This window comes from Bombyx mori, chromosome 22 (assembly GCF_030269925.1).
Source record: "Bombyx mori chromosome 22, ASM3026992v2".
NCBI classification, from domain to species: Eukaryota; Metazoa; Arthropoda; class Insecta; order Lepidoptera; family Bombycidae; genus Bombyx; species Bombyx mori.
Window position 1 is genome coordinate 9636087 of NC_085128.1, and position 16862 is coordinate 9652948.

The 16862-nt window shown below is 35.1% G+C and overlaps 1 protein-coding gene across 1 annotated transcript; it reads right to left on the reverse strand.

Annotated features, from left to right (window-relative positions):
- Positions 1 to 813: 813 nt before the first annotated feature.
- Positions 814 to 4711, reverse strand: LOC101737553 (putative ATPase N2B). Its single transcript, XM_038019096.2, has 7 exons — positions 3592 to 4711; positions 3115 to 3309; positions 2132 to 2373; positions 1845 to 2019; positions 1623 to 1772; positions 1430 to 1540; positions 814 to 1225 (listed from the first exon to the last, which is right to left on the reverse strand). Exons 1-7 carry the CDS (start codon positions 3997 to 3999, stop codon positions 1100 to 1102), a joined length of 1407 nt encoding a protein of 468 aa, XP_037875024.1. The 5' UTR covers positions 4000 to 4711; the 3' UTR covers positions 814 to 1099.
- Positions 4712 to 16862: the final 12151 nt, after the last annotated feature.

The following is a 16862-nucleotide window of genomic DNA, read 5'->3' on the forward strand; positions in this document are numbered from 1 at the left end:
GCGCATTTACGTTGTAGATGTCTATGGGCTCCAGTAACCACTTAACACCAGGTGGGCTGTGAGCTCGTCCATCCATCTAAACAATAAAAAATAAAAGATTGAAGAGACAACCGTTACGCAATTAACATCAACTTCAAGGCTACATTATATCTTTTGGATCCGATGGATCCGGAAGGATCGTGAGTTCATTTAGCCATTGCATTAAAATGTTTTTTCTCGCAATATATGGAAACTTAACACATGTGGCATAACAGGCCAAGAACAATTAAGTAGTGTAATATTAGACGTTCTATAGACATACCGCTAAATACTAATGCAGGTCCCGAAGTAGGTGTGGATCTTCCGTGCTCTACATGCGTAACTGCGTAAGGTATCTATCTCTAACATAGATAAAAAATCGGTCACGATTTATTAAACAATGAATTATATCGAGAGGTGAAAGGCTACTTGGTTTAAGCGACATTTATCTTTGTAATTAAAGCTGCTTTTTGTTTGGTATTAGGATCAACAGTTCTATGTTATTTATTGAACTTCAATCAAAAAAGTTTACCCCATTGAAATAGCTAAAGACGTTGTTTTTTATTACGATTTTTTTCCAAATTTTAAACTTTAAATAGCTCACCTCTAAAATTGCAAAAATTTCGCATAAACCAAATAGATCCCCCCCTTTCACCCCACGATATAAATAGAAGCCTATATCTTTTTTCATTAATATTGTTGTTAATAAACGTTAGCGTTCATGACAACTCTAGTTTTGATCATCTTGTTTCCTTGTAAAAAGAAATGCACCGCCGTAAACAAAAACAAATAGCGTACTTGTGAAATTAATTTATTTTCAAAAATATTTCCGTAAAATAAATAAGTTTAATAAAATAGAAACTCTGAGAATGATTACTATTACAACTTAAAGCATGCACATTTTCTTAACATACTAATAAAATTCACTAACTATATATATTTACAATAATTTATTTGTAGACTAAAATACTGGCGTTTGCAAATAATCATATATTCCTATAGCAGGTAAGTACTAGCATTTTTATTTATTTTTAAATATGTAACCGAAAAACGTTGCTAATGATATTGAAGTAAATTTTGGTTAGTTTATATGTGTTCCCCATTTCTCCCAATATTCGTCGGTTTGCATTTCCATTATACGTGAAAGACATCGATCACATGCAAACATTTCTTCTTCACCCGTAAATATAGTAGCTTTGGCATCTTCCTGCAATGTGAAGAAACAATCATTTGTCAGAGTACAAGATATTCAACTTTCCATTTGGTTCTTTAAAAAGTAAGCCAGGTACTACAAAATACCTTTAGGTATCATTATCATAAATTATATGTAAAACTTAGAAATAGTACAATACAATACAAATACAATAATAAATTTGAAAAATCTAAACTTTGAATATGAATTTATACTAACAGAGTCTTTAGTAATTTTCAAGTCATCCATAAGTGCTCTGTCTGCATCACCAAATTCAGTTTCATCTAATTTCATGAGATTTTTTGGTTCGCTATCAGCAGCAATTACAACCTTAAAATAAAAAAATCAAAAATAGAATATTATGTTAAAAATACGATGTGCAGTCATGAAAACAATAAAAATATTTACATACCCTCACTCTGTTATCATACAAAGTATCAATTAGTGTAATGAATCTTCTCAATTGCGATCTATGCTTCGAAATAGATAATTGAGGTAGATTCCTAATGAACACAGTATGAAAGGTTTTTGATATCACTAAATAATCGCTAGCACCGAGTGGCTGAAACAAGTCATACATTAATTTTCACAATAAAAAAAATTTCAATTTCCAAAACTATAATACTTAACTTACTCTATCGCACAACTCTTCAAAAGTAGAATCAAGAACCCCTCCACAGGATTTAGCAAACTTAACATTTCTACCAAAGATATTAATAATTCTAGGCCGCACAGTGTCAGTCTCCTTTGATACTAGAAACTTAAATAAATTATTGACTGGATCATTTTGAGGTGATATTTGACTATTCCTGCAATTTATTTAAAAAAAATAGAGTACATTCAGACACATACAAATACATCAAGGAAAGTTGTTTAAGTATCTTGTAGAATTTCTGGAATAATAAACAAATAGATACTTACAAAAAATATTTACTGTACTTGGTACCACTTCCACGTAGTCTATAATCAATACCAGAATCCAACTGTAGAACATCACAATGTGTTTTTAAAACTGGTATGAATGGCAAGAAATTTGATCTTTGTAGACCATTTTTATACAAATCATCTGGCTTTCTATTGCTTGTAGCTACTACAACACACCCATTGTCAAAGAGCTGAGTAAACAAACGTTTTAGAATCATTGCATCTCCGATATCAGTCACCTAGAAACAAAGTTCAAAAAAATATCATTTTTTAAAACAGTATTTAAATGTTGATAAGGTTAGACAAACTCATATTTTTCTCTGATAAGAAGCTGATACAACATATTAATACAGAAATTGTGATTGGACATTGTAACTTTTACTTAAAATATAATAAATATTCTTATATTGTATAATATATATATGTTATAGTTTTTAATAACTTTTTATAATTAATCTTTGAATAACTTAGGAATTTCATAAATATATTTTCTCAGTGTAACAAATACTAGGGTTAGAATGAATATTAGGTATTGAACAATGAAATAACCAAACCTGACAAAATTTGAACACTAGTTTCCTTATTAATACACATGTTGGTAGCACAGCCTACCCACCTTGCATTACTAATTCTGCATATTTTATACATAATTTACTTCTTTACTCTATATTTGTAATAACAATACACATGTTGGTAGCACAGCCTACCAACCTTGCATTACTAATTCTGCATATTTTATACATAATTTACTTCTTTACTCTATATTTGTAATAACATGTAATTTCAATATTGTTTATGTTGACATATTGTATGGGTTGACATAATGTCATGTTACATGACCATTTAATTTATTCGTTGAGGGAATTGCCTGATTTTCTACACTTTCTTTTTTAAAGGCAGACAAGCTTACAGGTTTTAAACAGAAAACTTATTAAATCTTCTTGACAAATATAATTTGAAGATTATTTCTATATACTCACTTGGAATTCATCAAAGCAAATGAGCCAAGATTCCTGTGTTATATCAGCAGCAACAGGAGGTATAGGATCAAATGGTTTAGAACCTTCATCACGGAACGAACTGGCCCCCTTTCCAGATTTAATTTTTAACTCATGAATTCTTGCATGGATGTTTAACATAAATGAATTAAAATGAACTCTGAGCTTTTCTTTAATCTGAAAAAATTAAATTTTATGAAACTTCTATTTCCCAATTAAAGTTCAAAACATCATATCTATATTTTACATTATGTAACTTTTTTATTGTTATTGGTTTATAGCCCACTTGGTGCTTTGATTACTACCTGCCTATTTACATAATAGTAATCGCACCAATCACCTCCAGACATCAGGAAGACTCATAAACCTAGACAGGAATAAATGACATTCAAAAATATATTACTATAATACTTAACATTTCTATTTAAATATTAAAGTAATTTTTTTTAAGCTACTTACTGGCACAGTATCATAAAACAAATCCATTAACATTGTTTTACCACCCCCAACACTACCCCAGATGTAAACACCTTTGGGAGCATCAATCTTTATTGGGTCTGGCTTCTTGAAGAAATTAAAAAACGATCCTATGTTTTGTTCTTGTATTATGGGCCTCTCATAATTACTAATCTCTTGATATACTTTTTGCAGATGTTGCACTACACGTTCTTGATGAGGATCTTTGCTTAATGCCTTGCTGCTCACTTTCTGAGTGTATGCTTGCCAAGGTCCATCGTTTACGAAGTGCTGTGCGTGAGTCTGAGATGATAATAATCTCATACACTTATTGCAGAGCTTCGTCTGATGCATCAAAAACATGGAAGCATGATAAATTGAATTTCGTTTGAACATTTTGTTTATTGTCATCTATTTTTTTTCTTTTTGAGACACAAAGTAGTTTTCATTATATAATCTATTGTTTTTTCATAACCTTGGTAAGCATTCAACATTGAACATTATATCGTTGGTCAAATCACAACATTGAAATCGACATGTTAAGCCGTATTTACCGTTTTGTATGACATTCCACCTAGGCGTTTATTTGTTATTTTTACGTGATGATTTCAAGTATACATGTTTAAATCTGCAATTTTCAAAAATCTTTATTATTTTTCTAAAATCCTTTTACTATTTTTTAGTATTTTTTACTTCAATGTACGGTAGCTGTTCTTTCAGAATGACACTGACAACGACGGAATTGACAACATTATGCCTAGTATTCTGTGATGACAACGACAGAATTGACAACATTATCCATAATTATTCTGTAATGAAAACTTTTATGGAGAAAATTGTAGGTATGTTATCAGGAACACGACGACTGGTCACCGTCCTCGCTGAACCCGTCGCTTGCGACGAAGGGCTCGATGACTAAATTAACCCATAAATACAGCCCACTGAGGTTCTCACCGGATCTTCTCAGTGGGTCGCGTTTCCGATCCGGTGGTAGATTCTGCGAAGCACTGCTTCCAGTTTGGGTCCCGTGAGCTCACCTACACGTTAACGCTAAACTGAAATAGCCTCTCAAGGCTATTAGCATAGGTAGGAAAAAAAAGGAACACGACGAAAAAAGTTGTGTGACTTGTTTCATTATTCATTTCACATGATTTCTTTTCATCTTATCTTTTTTTTTTTTTTTTTTTTTTTTTTTTTCGGGTAGAGGGCCGAACCTCCTACGAGGTCCCCGCGCAAAAGGGGCGCGCGGGGTATGTGAGACTCAACGATCTGCATGGTGTTGTGAGCAGACCGCGGGCCCAAGGATTTTAGAGCCCACCCACTAAACGACTCCTCTGCACTCTTACACCCGACGTCCGATCCCCTCCGAGGTCAGAACCCGGATGAGGTAGGGGGGCTACCGCGGTCAACACTACAACCAGACGGCGCGGCTCACCCCAAGGACGCCCAGCCGACGGAGCCTTCGAGGCGAATCGAAGGCTCTGAAACGTCGGCCGTCTCGGTACGGCAGCCCGTCGGGCCGCCCAGACGGTGCCGCTGGTGTCCCGGAATACCCCGCTGGACCAGAACCAGCCTGCCGGGTCGGGACGCGATACACCGTCGACCGGTTTTTCATCTTATCTTATTTTATGATTTTTTTTATTTTATTCAAATTTGTTCGATTTTTTAAAAGTTTTATTTCATTTTTCAAGTAAGAAAGTATATATTTATTTATCATTAATTCAAATTGATCTACGTTGGCTATCACATTAAGCTAATTGGCTTAAGTTCTGGAAAAATATAGAGGATTTCTAATGTAGTGTAGGGATAATCTATACTGAAAACCTTTTTGCTGTAGTCGTTCATTCGACAAGCAAAGGATATGAAGGCTATTATTCATTCAATTTTTGTAACAAAAGCCCTAAATCACATGAGCTACATAATTAAAATTATAGAACGGAACGAAGTTTTAATTGATTCACATTAAATTAAATCAAATGAGATGATATGAAAAATCACTTGGACGTAATCAAATCTCATAATATGATTAGAAAATTTACAGTCCAATGGAAGTTTCTAGAGAGTCCGAGAAGTCACATCCAACGATTTTGTTCCACTTCTGCATGTGCACTTTTCATATACGGATTATAGGTTGATTAGAACAACCATTTTCATTATAGAATCAAATGGCAAAGGTTGCTATTGCTATTATGGTAGGGCCTATTCTGAACTCCCAGTATTTTTATCACTCTGCCTTTCTTCTGCCCTTCTGAAGCATTCACACCTTTTAGTTTGAAGGATGGATACCCGCTACATAATACCTTCAGGATTTCAACCTCGTATTTCAAGGTGAATGGCGCCACATATAGGCTCCGGTCAAGTCATTCAATCCCGTTTTTGCAGGATAGCCGTCGGAGCCCCGTGGTTCGTCAGGAACGTCGACCTCCATGACGACCTGGACTTAGAATCCATCAGTAAGTATCTGCAGTCGGCGTCGATGCGCCACTTCGATAAAGCTGCACGACACGAGAACCCTGTCATCGTGGCTGCCGGTAACTACATTCCCGATCCTGCGGAAAGAATGGAAAGCAGTCGACGTCGCCCCAAACACGTCATTTCGGATCCTCCCGATCCACTAACGGTGCTTTTAGGTACCTCAAGCACCGGTCACCGTTCCCGTCGAACCCGTCGCTTGCGGCGAAGGGCTCGACGAGTAAATTAACACTCAGACACAGCCCACTGAGTTTCTCGCCGGATCTTCTCAGTCGGTCGTGTTTCCGATCCGGTGGTAGATTCTGCGAAGCACGGCTCTTGCTAGGGTTCGTGTTAGCAACGTCGTCAGGTTAGAGCCCCGCGAGCTCACCTACTAGTTAAGGTTACGCTGAAATAGCCTCTCAAGGCTATCAGCTTAGGTAGGGGAAAAAAAGGCTCCGGTAATCCCTTTAAACGGAGTCTATCATATAATTGTAAAAATATACATTTACAAAGCTGGAAAAACCCCTTTCTAAGAGATGGAAATAATAGGGTAAGTCCGGGGTAGATAGCCATATGGGAGAGATGGCCTATCGAAATATTTCAAGGTACCGTTCATTAAATGCCACTGATTAACGTTTAGTTTTCTGGGCGTCGTGCGTGAGGGCAACAGTGCGATAAAATATTTGACGAAAAAAGCATAAAAAGTAAGTAAATCCTTTGTTTTTTGTTTCGACTATTGTAAATATTTATTTGATGTTTTATGTTTTACATAATTGTGGTATCAGTTTCTTTAAACTATGGTGATATTTGTATTTGATGCAAAGTATACAAACAGTGCTACTTTAAAATCTCAAATTGGTTTGTTTCGTGTCATGGCTTGTTTTAGTCTTTGTTGTGGCTATCTCTCCCGGAAAAAAGGAGAGATGGCCAAGTGCAGTCGGTATATTATGGCCATAGTGCCATGTTACAGAAATGATGTTTTCTGCAAAGTATTAATGTATTTTCTTATTTGTTTTAGATGCCTCATAATCGTGTTTACAAAATCCTGCGTTAAAACTGCCACGATGTCTAATGTTTCACACCCGAGTACTCCGAAAGAGGCTTCGTTCAGTAAGGATCCAGATTATACTGCCATCTCGAATTCTACAGGATATATCACCTAGTCCAGAAAAACTGATTCAAGTGCTTAAATGAGCAAATCAAATTGAAACACCTTTGACTTCGAAAGAACACATATAAACTAGAAAAAGAAAGTAGTAATATGTGTCAAAACAAAGAAGGAAAATATACAATAAAAGGACTGTTCAATGTATAAAAAGAAAAGCCATTTGAAGAATATCTGAGAATAGTGACGATATTCTATTAAAAATACTGTCAGATAAGAATGAGAAAAGAAAGAGACTCGAAAAGGATAATTGTCTTGGACGTGGTGGTGAAAATTACTACGAAACACCTCTCATCGAAGAGTGGCTTCAATGTACAGTGTGTCAGTATTAAGTTCACAAACACTACACTGAGTTTAAAACGACGTGCTCCAGTTGTGACGAAGAGGAGAAAACAAGACTTGAAAGTAGAAAATAAGACCAAAAAGTAATTATAAGTCTAGAATTAAGCTATGGTCATTTTACCTTTAATACTATGGCCATCACACCTGGATACCTTGGAAGAGATGGCCAATTGTGATTTAAGAATAACTTCAATTAATAAGGTGATCTCCTTAGAAATTGTTACTTTTTTGTTTAAAATATCATAGTTGATTCTTCAAAGTTTAATGACAAATAAATATAATTAAAAAAACATAAGTATTTGATTTTAGACAGAGCTTATAAAAAACTATGGCCAACTACCCCGGACTTACCCTAGGTAATCCACGCAACTCGTCGAACTCTGCAAAGAGTTCGACGTGAAACCTAACTTAAACATCAGCCCGCTGAGTTTCTCGTCGGATCTTCTCAGTGCGTCGCAATTACTATCCGGTAGTAGTTTTACTCGCGAAGCAGCTGCTCTTGAGTTGTTCTTGACTTCTTCGGAGGCACTCGGGCAGCTGTTTTGCAAAACCCACCCCTCCTGACTAAGCCATTGCTCGCCCACCTGTCCTGGTGAAACTGGAAAGGCCTCGGGGTCACCAGTAATCCCTCAATCATAAAACAAAAGTGATCTACGCAAAATCGAACTAGTGGTTCGTACAGTAGTTAAATACCGCTTCGTTAGTTGCTTTCTTGGTTGGTTCTTGTAGTTAACAAAGACTTCCTTAATGTTCCGACCGTCTAATACCTAGATGCAGATTCTCTTAGGAATTCCGTAAACGAATACCTTCGATAACGGTACTTTTTTTCGTCTGAGGCCGAACTTCCTGCGAGGTTCCCGCGCTTGAGGAGCGCCCGGTATATGTGGAACTCCGTTACCGAAGGCGGTAGTTGGTGCTTGAAAGGTAAAAAAAAATTATTCCTTAGTCGTATTCGCTTAGAACTACATAATGCAAAAAAACGTACATGATCTTCTGACAGATTGATATGAAAATCTATAATATAAATATTTAATAATATAACTTAACAGATTAAGATTTTAGAAAATTCCAAATATAATTTAATGATGTGGAGTGGCGTTCTGGTTTCGTGGATCAGGTAGTTTGTAATTTATATTCCATGACGATATTAATTTTGTGGAATCTATATATATCAACTACAGCCATCGACAACAGTTAGTTATAATTGCACTAAGTTTTTCTTTTCCTAAATCCAATTTCAATTATTATTGTTATGAAGAAATAGACAAAACCCAACAGTATTTTCATTTATGTTCGCCCGTTCCTCTAATGTGTACCTGACATGAGAAATTTAGGATGCTATAAATTAAAATTCCCTCAGATCGTTATCATTTGTGGTCAACGACCAACAAAATTTGTCACCCCTCTTCTTGGAACAAGTGCATACAAAAAATCTTGTGAAAGCAGGATGCAGTCAAATTGAAATCGACGTACTGAATAAATTGATGCAAAGTAACTACTTATTGCAATCAGCATTCACGCATTATCCTGACATCCTCCATTTCTTAAACAATTTATGATAGGGGTGGCAGCCGGTACGAAAATAATGAAATAATGGTTCTGTTATTAAATGAAGATAGATGTAGTTATTGAAAATTTTAAAAAGCAATACACTTAGCTTTACTAAATCAATCTGTTCTATTCAAAAGCATTGAATAGTGAATACAATAGAGAAATAAAAGTTTTCAAAATGTTTTAATTCGGTATTCCATTAAGTAAGCCCGTACACATAGGTCCACCAACCTGCTGTCCAGCCGTCCAACTATATATACATATATGATTATATGTCTAAAAGCCAATGTGTTATACATGTATGTATCCCCATAGGCGCCGATACGTCTGGACCAGTTTCGATGAGATTTTAGGGGAGACTTCAGATTGGGCTACCGGGTGATCCTGAGTTTGGTAGCAACCGTATCGAAGTTAAACCAAAGATTAGCCCAAACTGGGCCGTGCTCAACTAGTTATGCAATAAAATGTGCAGCAAATGGTCAGCATGGTTTTCACGAGACATTCTATCACATAAAGATGAGGGTGTATCTCATCGATTAGTAGTGGTATCTCGCCATTTAATTCAATAGACAATGGAGCAAAGTAAAGTTAATGGCGTTTTTTTTAAATATTACATTCAACGATAAAGCAGATTTCCGTTTGAATGGAAAATAAACAATAATAAGTAAACAAATTTCTCAAATTTATAGCCCATAAAATCATCACGGGATTCTTGAGAAACAAATGCATCAATAAAGTACAACTGTCATTTATTTATTTATTTCAGTCTTCTTACAAACTAACAGTTGAACCAAAACATTTATAAGGTATTATTGGTAGCTTAAGTAGCTTTTTGCAACTGCTCCAAATCCCTGCATTCCATCATGTAAAATATACGTTTGCGGGACATTGGCTACTAAGTGCTACTAATTAAGTCTTGTCCCTTTATGTGCGGATTTTGGTTATCGCTCGCTTCATATATCCGACTGAAATGAACCTTAGTATAATTGTTATTTTCACTTTCAGCTCCTGGTATAAGACTACAAAAGTATGACCAATAAAAAAATCGCAATGAACAACCCTAAAATTAAAGAGTGCACTAACGCCCAGAACACAACTCATCACGATCGTGCAATTTATGAACGTATTTATTCTTTTTATGTATGCTCGCTCTTCTGTGTCCTGGAAATCCGTCGAGACGCAGTTCTCAGATGTGCTATTTTTGATCGCAGTGCCGTTAACTTGCTTGCACATGCGAAGGGTTAATCACCACTACCTTATAATGTAACAGTATTTAAATATATTTGTTATTATGTTTCACTATTACGGAATGCCTATAAATTTCAAATAGTGGCTCTGTATTGTAAGTTATCACTTATATTGAAGAAGAATCCATGCAACACATATCTATCTGTCTATTTATATATAAACATATATATTAATATACACACACAAAATAGCGTGAGACTTAAGATTGAAAGATTAACTATATTATCTAACGGCATTTAAACGGCAACCATGACTGTTTCGCGTCAAATGAACAGGATGTTTGCAACTACCCACTCAGGCACAAAATAATACATAACCTCACTAATTGTGTTACACGATGTTATTCAACTTATTCCTTCATCGCAGTACTTGTTCACGAACACGTTTTGGGTACGTATTTAGAAAAATGTACGAAACAAGGTGGCGTCACAATTATTTCAATTATTACGTATTCTGTGATACACTTGTATAGTCCGTCCGTCCGTAGCCGTATTCGACGGTAATTAGAGTATACGGGTATTGATCCCAATCGTCTCTTGACGTTGCTAGTGTTGCTACTACATTGCGCGTTGCAGTGTTACGACCTGAAGGATAATGGATGACCGTTTTATAGTAAGTACTGTTGAAACTTTGAAGGTCAAGGTGGGTGGAATGGTCTTACTCACTTTTGAATTATATAAATTTCAGTCAACCATGTAACAAAACATGACGTAATCTGCCCATCTAATACTAATAATAATAAAACACAATGAAAAATTTTTAAAACTCACATGATGTGTAAAAATTCACTTTATTCAAAATACCTAAAGTGGTTTAGTTCGATGACCTTTTTACCAATTTATTTGATTTAAAAACATACAATTAAACACTTACACACTTACCTACTAAGTTGAAAACGTACAAAAAAATTACAGTTGGACCCAATAGAAAATATATCCTTTCAACTAAAAATAATTTTGCAAACCAATTATAAAGACAGAGTTTTGAGGTAAGGAGGTAACAAACATAAAAAAAATACTCATGCGTTTTTAAAACCTCGTGGTTTTCAGAAATTCGCGAAAATATTTTGAAACTATTTTATTTGAGTTTCAATACGGCATTCATTAATATTTACATTTATTTATTATCAATATTTTTGCTCAAAATAACATCTTGAACACAAAATTTGGCCAAATTCAGTTATTATAATGATATAGGCAATTGAACACGAGAATATTTAAACTATATTTCTAAAGTTGTTGGTTCTTTATTACAGTTACAGTTGAAAATTATGAAAGATAAACACTTTTTAAATAATTTAACAGAGGTCAAGCTTCGCATATGAAATTACAACACATACAAAAATGTTTCGATATTAAAACTCGATGTACTGTTAAGAATATATCATAAAATTTACAACCCATTATAAAACATCTGACCTGAGAAAAAATATACTAAATGCTTCTATTGTAGTCAATGTCAAGGTTACCTTCGGCGTACTGACCTACGGAACCTAAATTGCTCTTGAACTCGCTCGCACACTGGCCTCAATTGCGCCCCATCTAATGCACCGGTTAACAACCTCTAGTGTCAAGGTGCCTGGGTACTGTTTGCATAGTGAAAGGAAATCCCACAACCATTCAATGAGATCACAATAACTCAGCTGCAAACTCTTCGATTTCGTAGTTCCGCTCTGGGAACAAAGTTAACATTGAAGTTGTATCTTGACGGTCTTCGAAGGCAAACTATTTTTTGTTTATTCTGCTTCGTTGCATACCTACTAGTTTATTAACTGATTTAATTTGTAATTCACTGTTCTAATTTAATTTTTTCATTTTGTATTTTAATGTCATGCTTTTTTTGGTCAGATTTTGGTCAATAAAAATTTGTTTGTCTTTGACTCAAAATAAAACTAGGTGATCAATACGGAAAAATAATAAGAGAATATATATTTCGTTGGTTTTTTTTTCAAGCAAAAAGACCGAATGAAATATTTATTAAATATTATGATATTAAAAATGATAGTCAATATTTCTTATAATTCATTATACTGTAAGGTTGCCCCAAACAAAAACGAACACTACTATGCTTGATAATACTATGATAACATAAAATCGTAAATTCAATATTCTCCTTCCACAGCATATTTGATTTATGCTATCCTGTTTGATGGTTAGAACAGTTGCTATACAAAACAATTAAGACTCCCGTCTGCGAGAGACCGGAATAGCCCCTTAGTCTACCAGCGAATAGATATGGAAGAAAAATCAAGGCTATGACCTCATTTCTCAAAATGGGTATCGCTACTCAAGTTCTTTAAGCTCCGGTAACTACTCAACGGCAGGTAAGATATCCGGCTATCCGGCTAGATATTTGGCTATTCGAATAAAATATAATACAGTTACATCTATATACGAATAGCTTAGCCAGTAATGTATTTTCTATATATATTTTACTATATACTTTCCGTTTATTTTGAGGAAATAAAATTACGAGTCTTAAAATTACGATTAGTCTTTGGGATCGATTCTTAAACAACTTTTACATACATACAGAGATAGATCCACGATACAAAAAATATATATTATTCCTTAATCACATTCTTAATTTCAATTACAAATCATTTTACTGTTTTTAATCGTTTCTAAAACTTACACGACTTACTATAAATGCTTTAGTAGTTAATTAAACTTTTATAATTTTTAAGTAATTATCTTAACTGTTATAAAGTAATCAAGCTGTTTTTGCTTGATTACGGAAGTCATAAAATATATATATATATAGACGAGTATGTTCAATAGAATGTAATATTGTACGGAAATGTTATGGGGATGTTTTGTGTGAAAGCTCGAGGGTGGTCAAATCATGCGGGCTCAGCTGCGCAAAGATATTCGCACGTACAATAAACGTTAACTAACTGGATTTTGCGTATCATATATATAGTTTGGCCGATTTTTAAGTGTAAATTTATAATTAGGTAAATTGATAGTTATAAACCAATGTAATAACAGTAGTATGGCTTTTCGGAGTAGGCATTTCACAGTTTCAAGCGAAATTAAAAACAAAGGCGAAATTGAAGTTGTCGTGGCCTAAAGAATAAGACGTCCGGTGCATTCGTGTTGAGCGATGCCCGGTGCATGTTCGAATCTCAGGCGGGTACCAATTTTTCTAATGAAATACGTACTCAACAAATGTTAACGGTTGACTTCCACGGTGAAGCAATAGCATCGTGTAATAAAAATCAAACCCGCAAAATTATAATTTGTGTAATTACTGGTGGTAGAACCTCTTGTGCGTCCGCGCGGGTAGGTACCACCACCCCGCCTGTTTCTGCCGTGAAGCAGTAATGCGTTTCGGTTTGAAGGGTGGGGAAGCCGTTGTAACTATACTTGAGACCTTAGAACTTATATCTCAAGATGGGTGGCGCATTTAGGTTGTAGATGTCTATGGGCTCCAGTAACCACTTAACACCAGGTGGGCTGTGAGCTCGTCCACGCATCTAAGCAATAAAAAAATAAAAAAAGATTTCGTGGTTCGTCACGACGAAAACAGTAAGAAAGCGTTCGGGCTGTAATTCTGTAACTGTAATTAAGTATTCGGACGTAAATTATAATATTTAAAATCGCGAATGCAAATATTTAGACTTTTTTTGTTTTTGTTTTTTTTTGTTTTTTAGGTGAATTCGGTACTTTTCTTGTGTTCTCTTTCTCAGCCTTTGTTTATTAATTCAGAGAATATTCATCGTCCAGTTTCGTCTTTTGTAACGTCGACAAAAAGATTAGAAAAGTGTCGCAAAAGCATGAATTGCCTGCAATACATCGTTTATAATATTTAAGTTAAGGTAAAACTTGAACTTAGTGAATTTATGGGTTAAACTTGAACATTATTTGATTGCTTCAATTTTGCATTAGATCGCTACCTCCATTTTATACTCTTTTTCAACTGACACTATAGATACTCTTTACGATCGTCTTAACTTAGAACTCTTCCGACAAATTTCAATTAATTTGTGTCACGAAGCATTCTTACCATACAATTGGATAGAGGACAGCTATTGCGCAACATAATGTGATTTCGACCACCAGAAGAGTTATCTTGATCACGCAAGAGCCAGTCACCGTCGACGCCCTAGACACGTCCTTACGGATCCATCAGATCCAATAACCTTTGCTCTAACACTAGGAGCAGGCTTAGGGACCGCGATAACCGCACTCGTCGAACTCGACAAAGAATTCAAAGTGCAACCTAACACGTGCATCAGCTCGCTGAGTTTCTCGCCGGATCTTCTCAGCGGGTCGCGATTCCGATCCGTTAGTAGATTTATTCGCGAAGCACCTGCTCTTTAATTGTTAGGTCTTCTTCCGAGGCGCAGCTGTTAGTAACCCACCCCTCTTGGCTGAGCCTTTGCTCGCCCACCTGTCCTACTGAAACTGGAAAGGCACCGAGCCACCAGTAATCCTTCAATCAACCACAATTTAATTGTCTAGTAATAAAATCTGAGTTTACTTTTTGGTCGTCTTCATAGATCATCAAGTGCAACTGATGTAGCAGTGAATAATTTTTGAAACTTTATAAACGGGTCATTTATATTTTCTGACTGAATGAATTCTGAGGTTTTCGTAGGAGAAATTACTCGTAGGTCTCGTAAATGCCTAAAAATGCCACCACTTTACTATCCGATTCGTTCGTCAGTCTGCGTGACGCGGACGTTTCACTCTGAAATTAGACCATACGATTGTTTGAAGACTATTTTCTTGCCATTTTTTTATTTTTAATTTGTTAATAATTTGAAGTGTTTAATTGCCTATTTCGTATGTAAAAAATAAGTTTGAAAAAATATTCTTTAAATCAAACAAAATTTCGAGCACGTTGCTTATAGTTTCATTATTTAGTTTTGCTAAAAATAAAGAAACTACATCCTTAATGTGTGTGCCAACTTTTATTTCGGGATTACGATACTTTATAAATATAATCATGTTAAATGAATCGAAAGATGTATTTAATGAAGCGATTTACAGTAGTGTATTGATATTAAGAAATCTAAAACAGAAAAAATCGACTGACGCTTCGTTTCTAGAACATATCCAGGCTTTCCAATCCTAGTCCCAATATTGACTAGTATTAAACTTTAAAAAAAAAAATTTTTGAAATATACTCTTTAATAAAACTATTATATTTTTTATGGTTTCATTTCGTATTTTTTTATTTTGATTTTATTATTTCCGACGTTTTCGATATTTTACGGTTTTCGTGGTCGACGGAAGAAACATTATTCGTCGGCATTTTAGTATTGTACTAATAACTAACACTATCTAAAACTCCGGCAGGCTATATGTGACTATACTGAGACCTTAGAACTATATCTCAAGGTTTGTGGCGCATTTACGTTGTAGATGTCTATGGGCTCCAGTAACCACTTAACACCAGGTGGGCTGTGAGCTCGTCCACACATCTAAGCAATAAAAAAATAAAAAAAAACATGGGTTCTCTTTGAAAAGTCAGGGTATTTATTGTATTAACTGTTTTCTTCACCAACTATCGAAATCGTCAAATCTTATATATTTGTTGACAAACTCCGGACTCGGGTTACGAATTATCTTTCAGATCTGCAATGCGCTATTAACTGTAACCGAAAAGTGTCCTAGTTATCAAAGCACATAGTGACAGCCTAGCTTATAGGTACCGGGACCTTCGGAGGTACGTTACACTGAAAAGGTAATAGCTCAGTTTCTAGTGTGGTCATAAAACGATTTTACAGACACCTATATCGATTTACATAAATCAACTCATAACCAAATGTAACGTCCTCTCGATGCTATCTAATCTGTCAAGAGTTCGTGATCGTAGTCTTTATTAGCCTAGATTTACAGTCGAGCAGCATGTTACTGGAGTTCAGTAGTTGCCCATTCTGAGACAAAAGGTCCAAGTTTCAAGGCATTAGAATAACGACATCTCAAAACAGACACCACACTCAAGTCACCTCTTTATTTATATTAGTTTAAGGCATACTTTACCAATTAGCCAACAAAGACAGGATTTTAGCCGAACTGCTTATAATATTACTGTTTTAAAGAAACCACGTTTGGTAGGCAGCGGCTTAGCTCTGCCTCTGGCATTCCTGACGTCCATGAGCGACGGTAACCACTTACCATCAGGTGGGCCCGTATGCTCGTCTACCTGCTCGGGCAATAAAATAAAAATAAAAACATAGACGGTAGAACACAGAATTAGATTTTTTATTTAAATCAGATATTGATAATTATTTATCGTATTTTAAAAGTAAAAGTAATTTACCGATTTTGTTAAGATTATACATAATAATATTACCATTACGGATAAAGGGCTATCGTTGTAAGTTGTCAAACACCACGTTTAACAAATAAATCATAATTAAGGTAAACTATAATAATTTCTGTCTGAAATCTATTGAATTACGCACAACTTTCGTGTGTCCATAAAATATCATCTATTGCTTTCATTAGGGATGCTTTAAGATACTCTGCTCAAAATGTTTCCGTTCAAAGGCTGTCATATT

Bases quoted from the DNA above. Each gene is read 5' to 3' on its own strand.
- LOC101737553 (XM_038019096.2), bottom strand. From the start codon at position 3,999: ATGACAATAAACAAAATGTTCAAACGAAATTCAATTTATCATGCTTCC. The intron at 2,020-2,131 runs GTAAGTATCTAT...AATAAATTGCAG, and splicing joins AAGTACAGTAAATATTTTTT to GAATAGTCAAATATCACCTC. The intron at 1,226-1,429 runs GTTAGTATAAAT...TTCACATTGCAG, and splicing joins TGAAAATTACTAAAGACTCT to GAAGATGCCAAAGCTACTAT.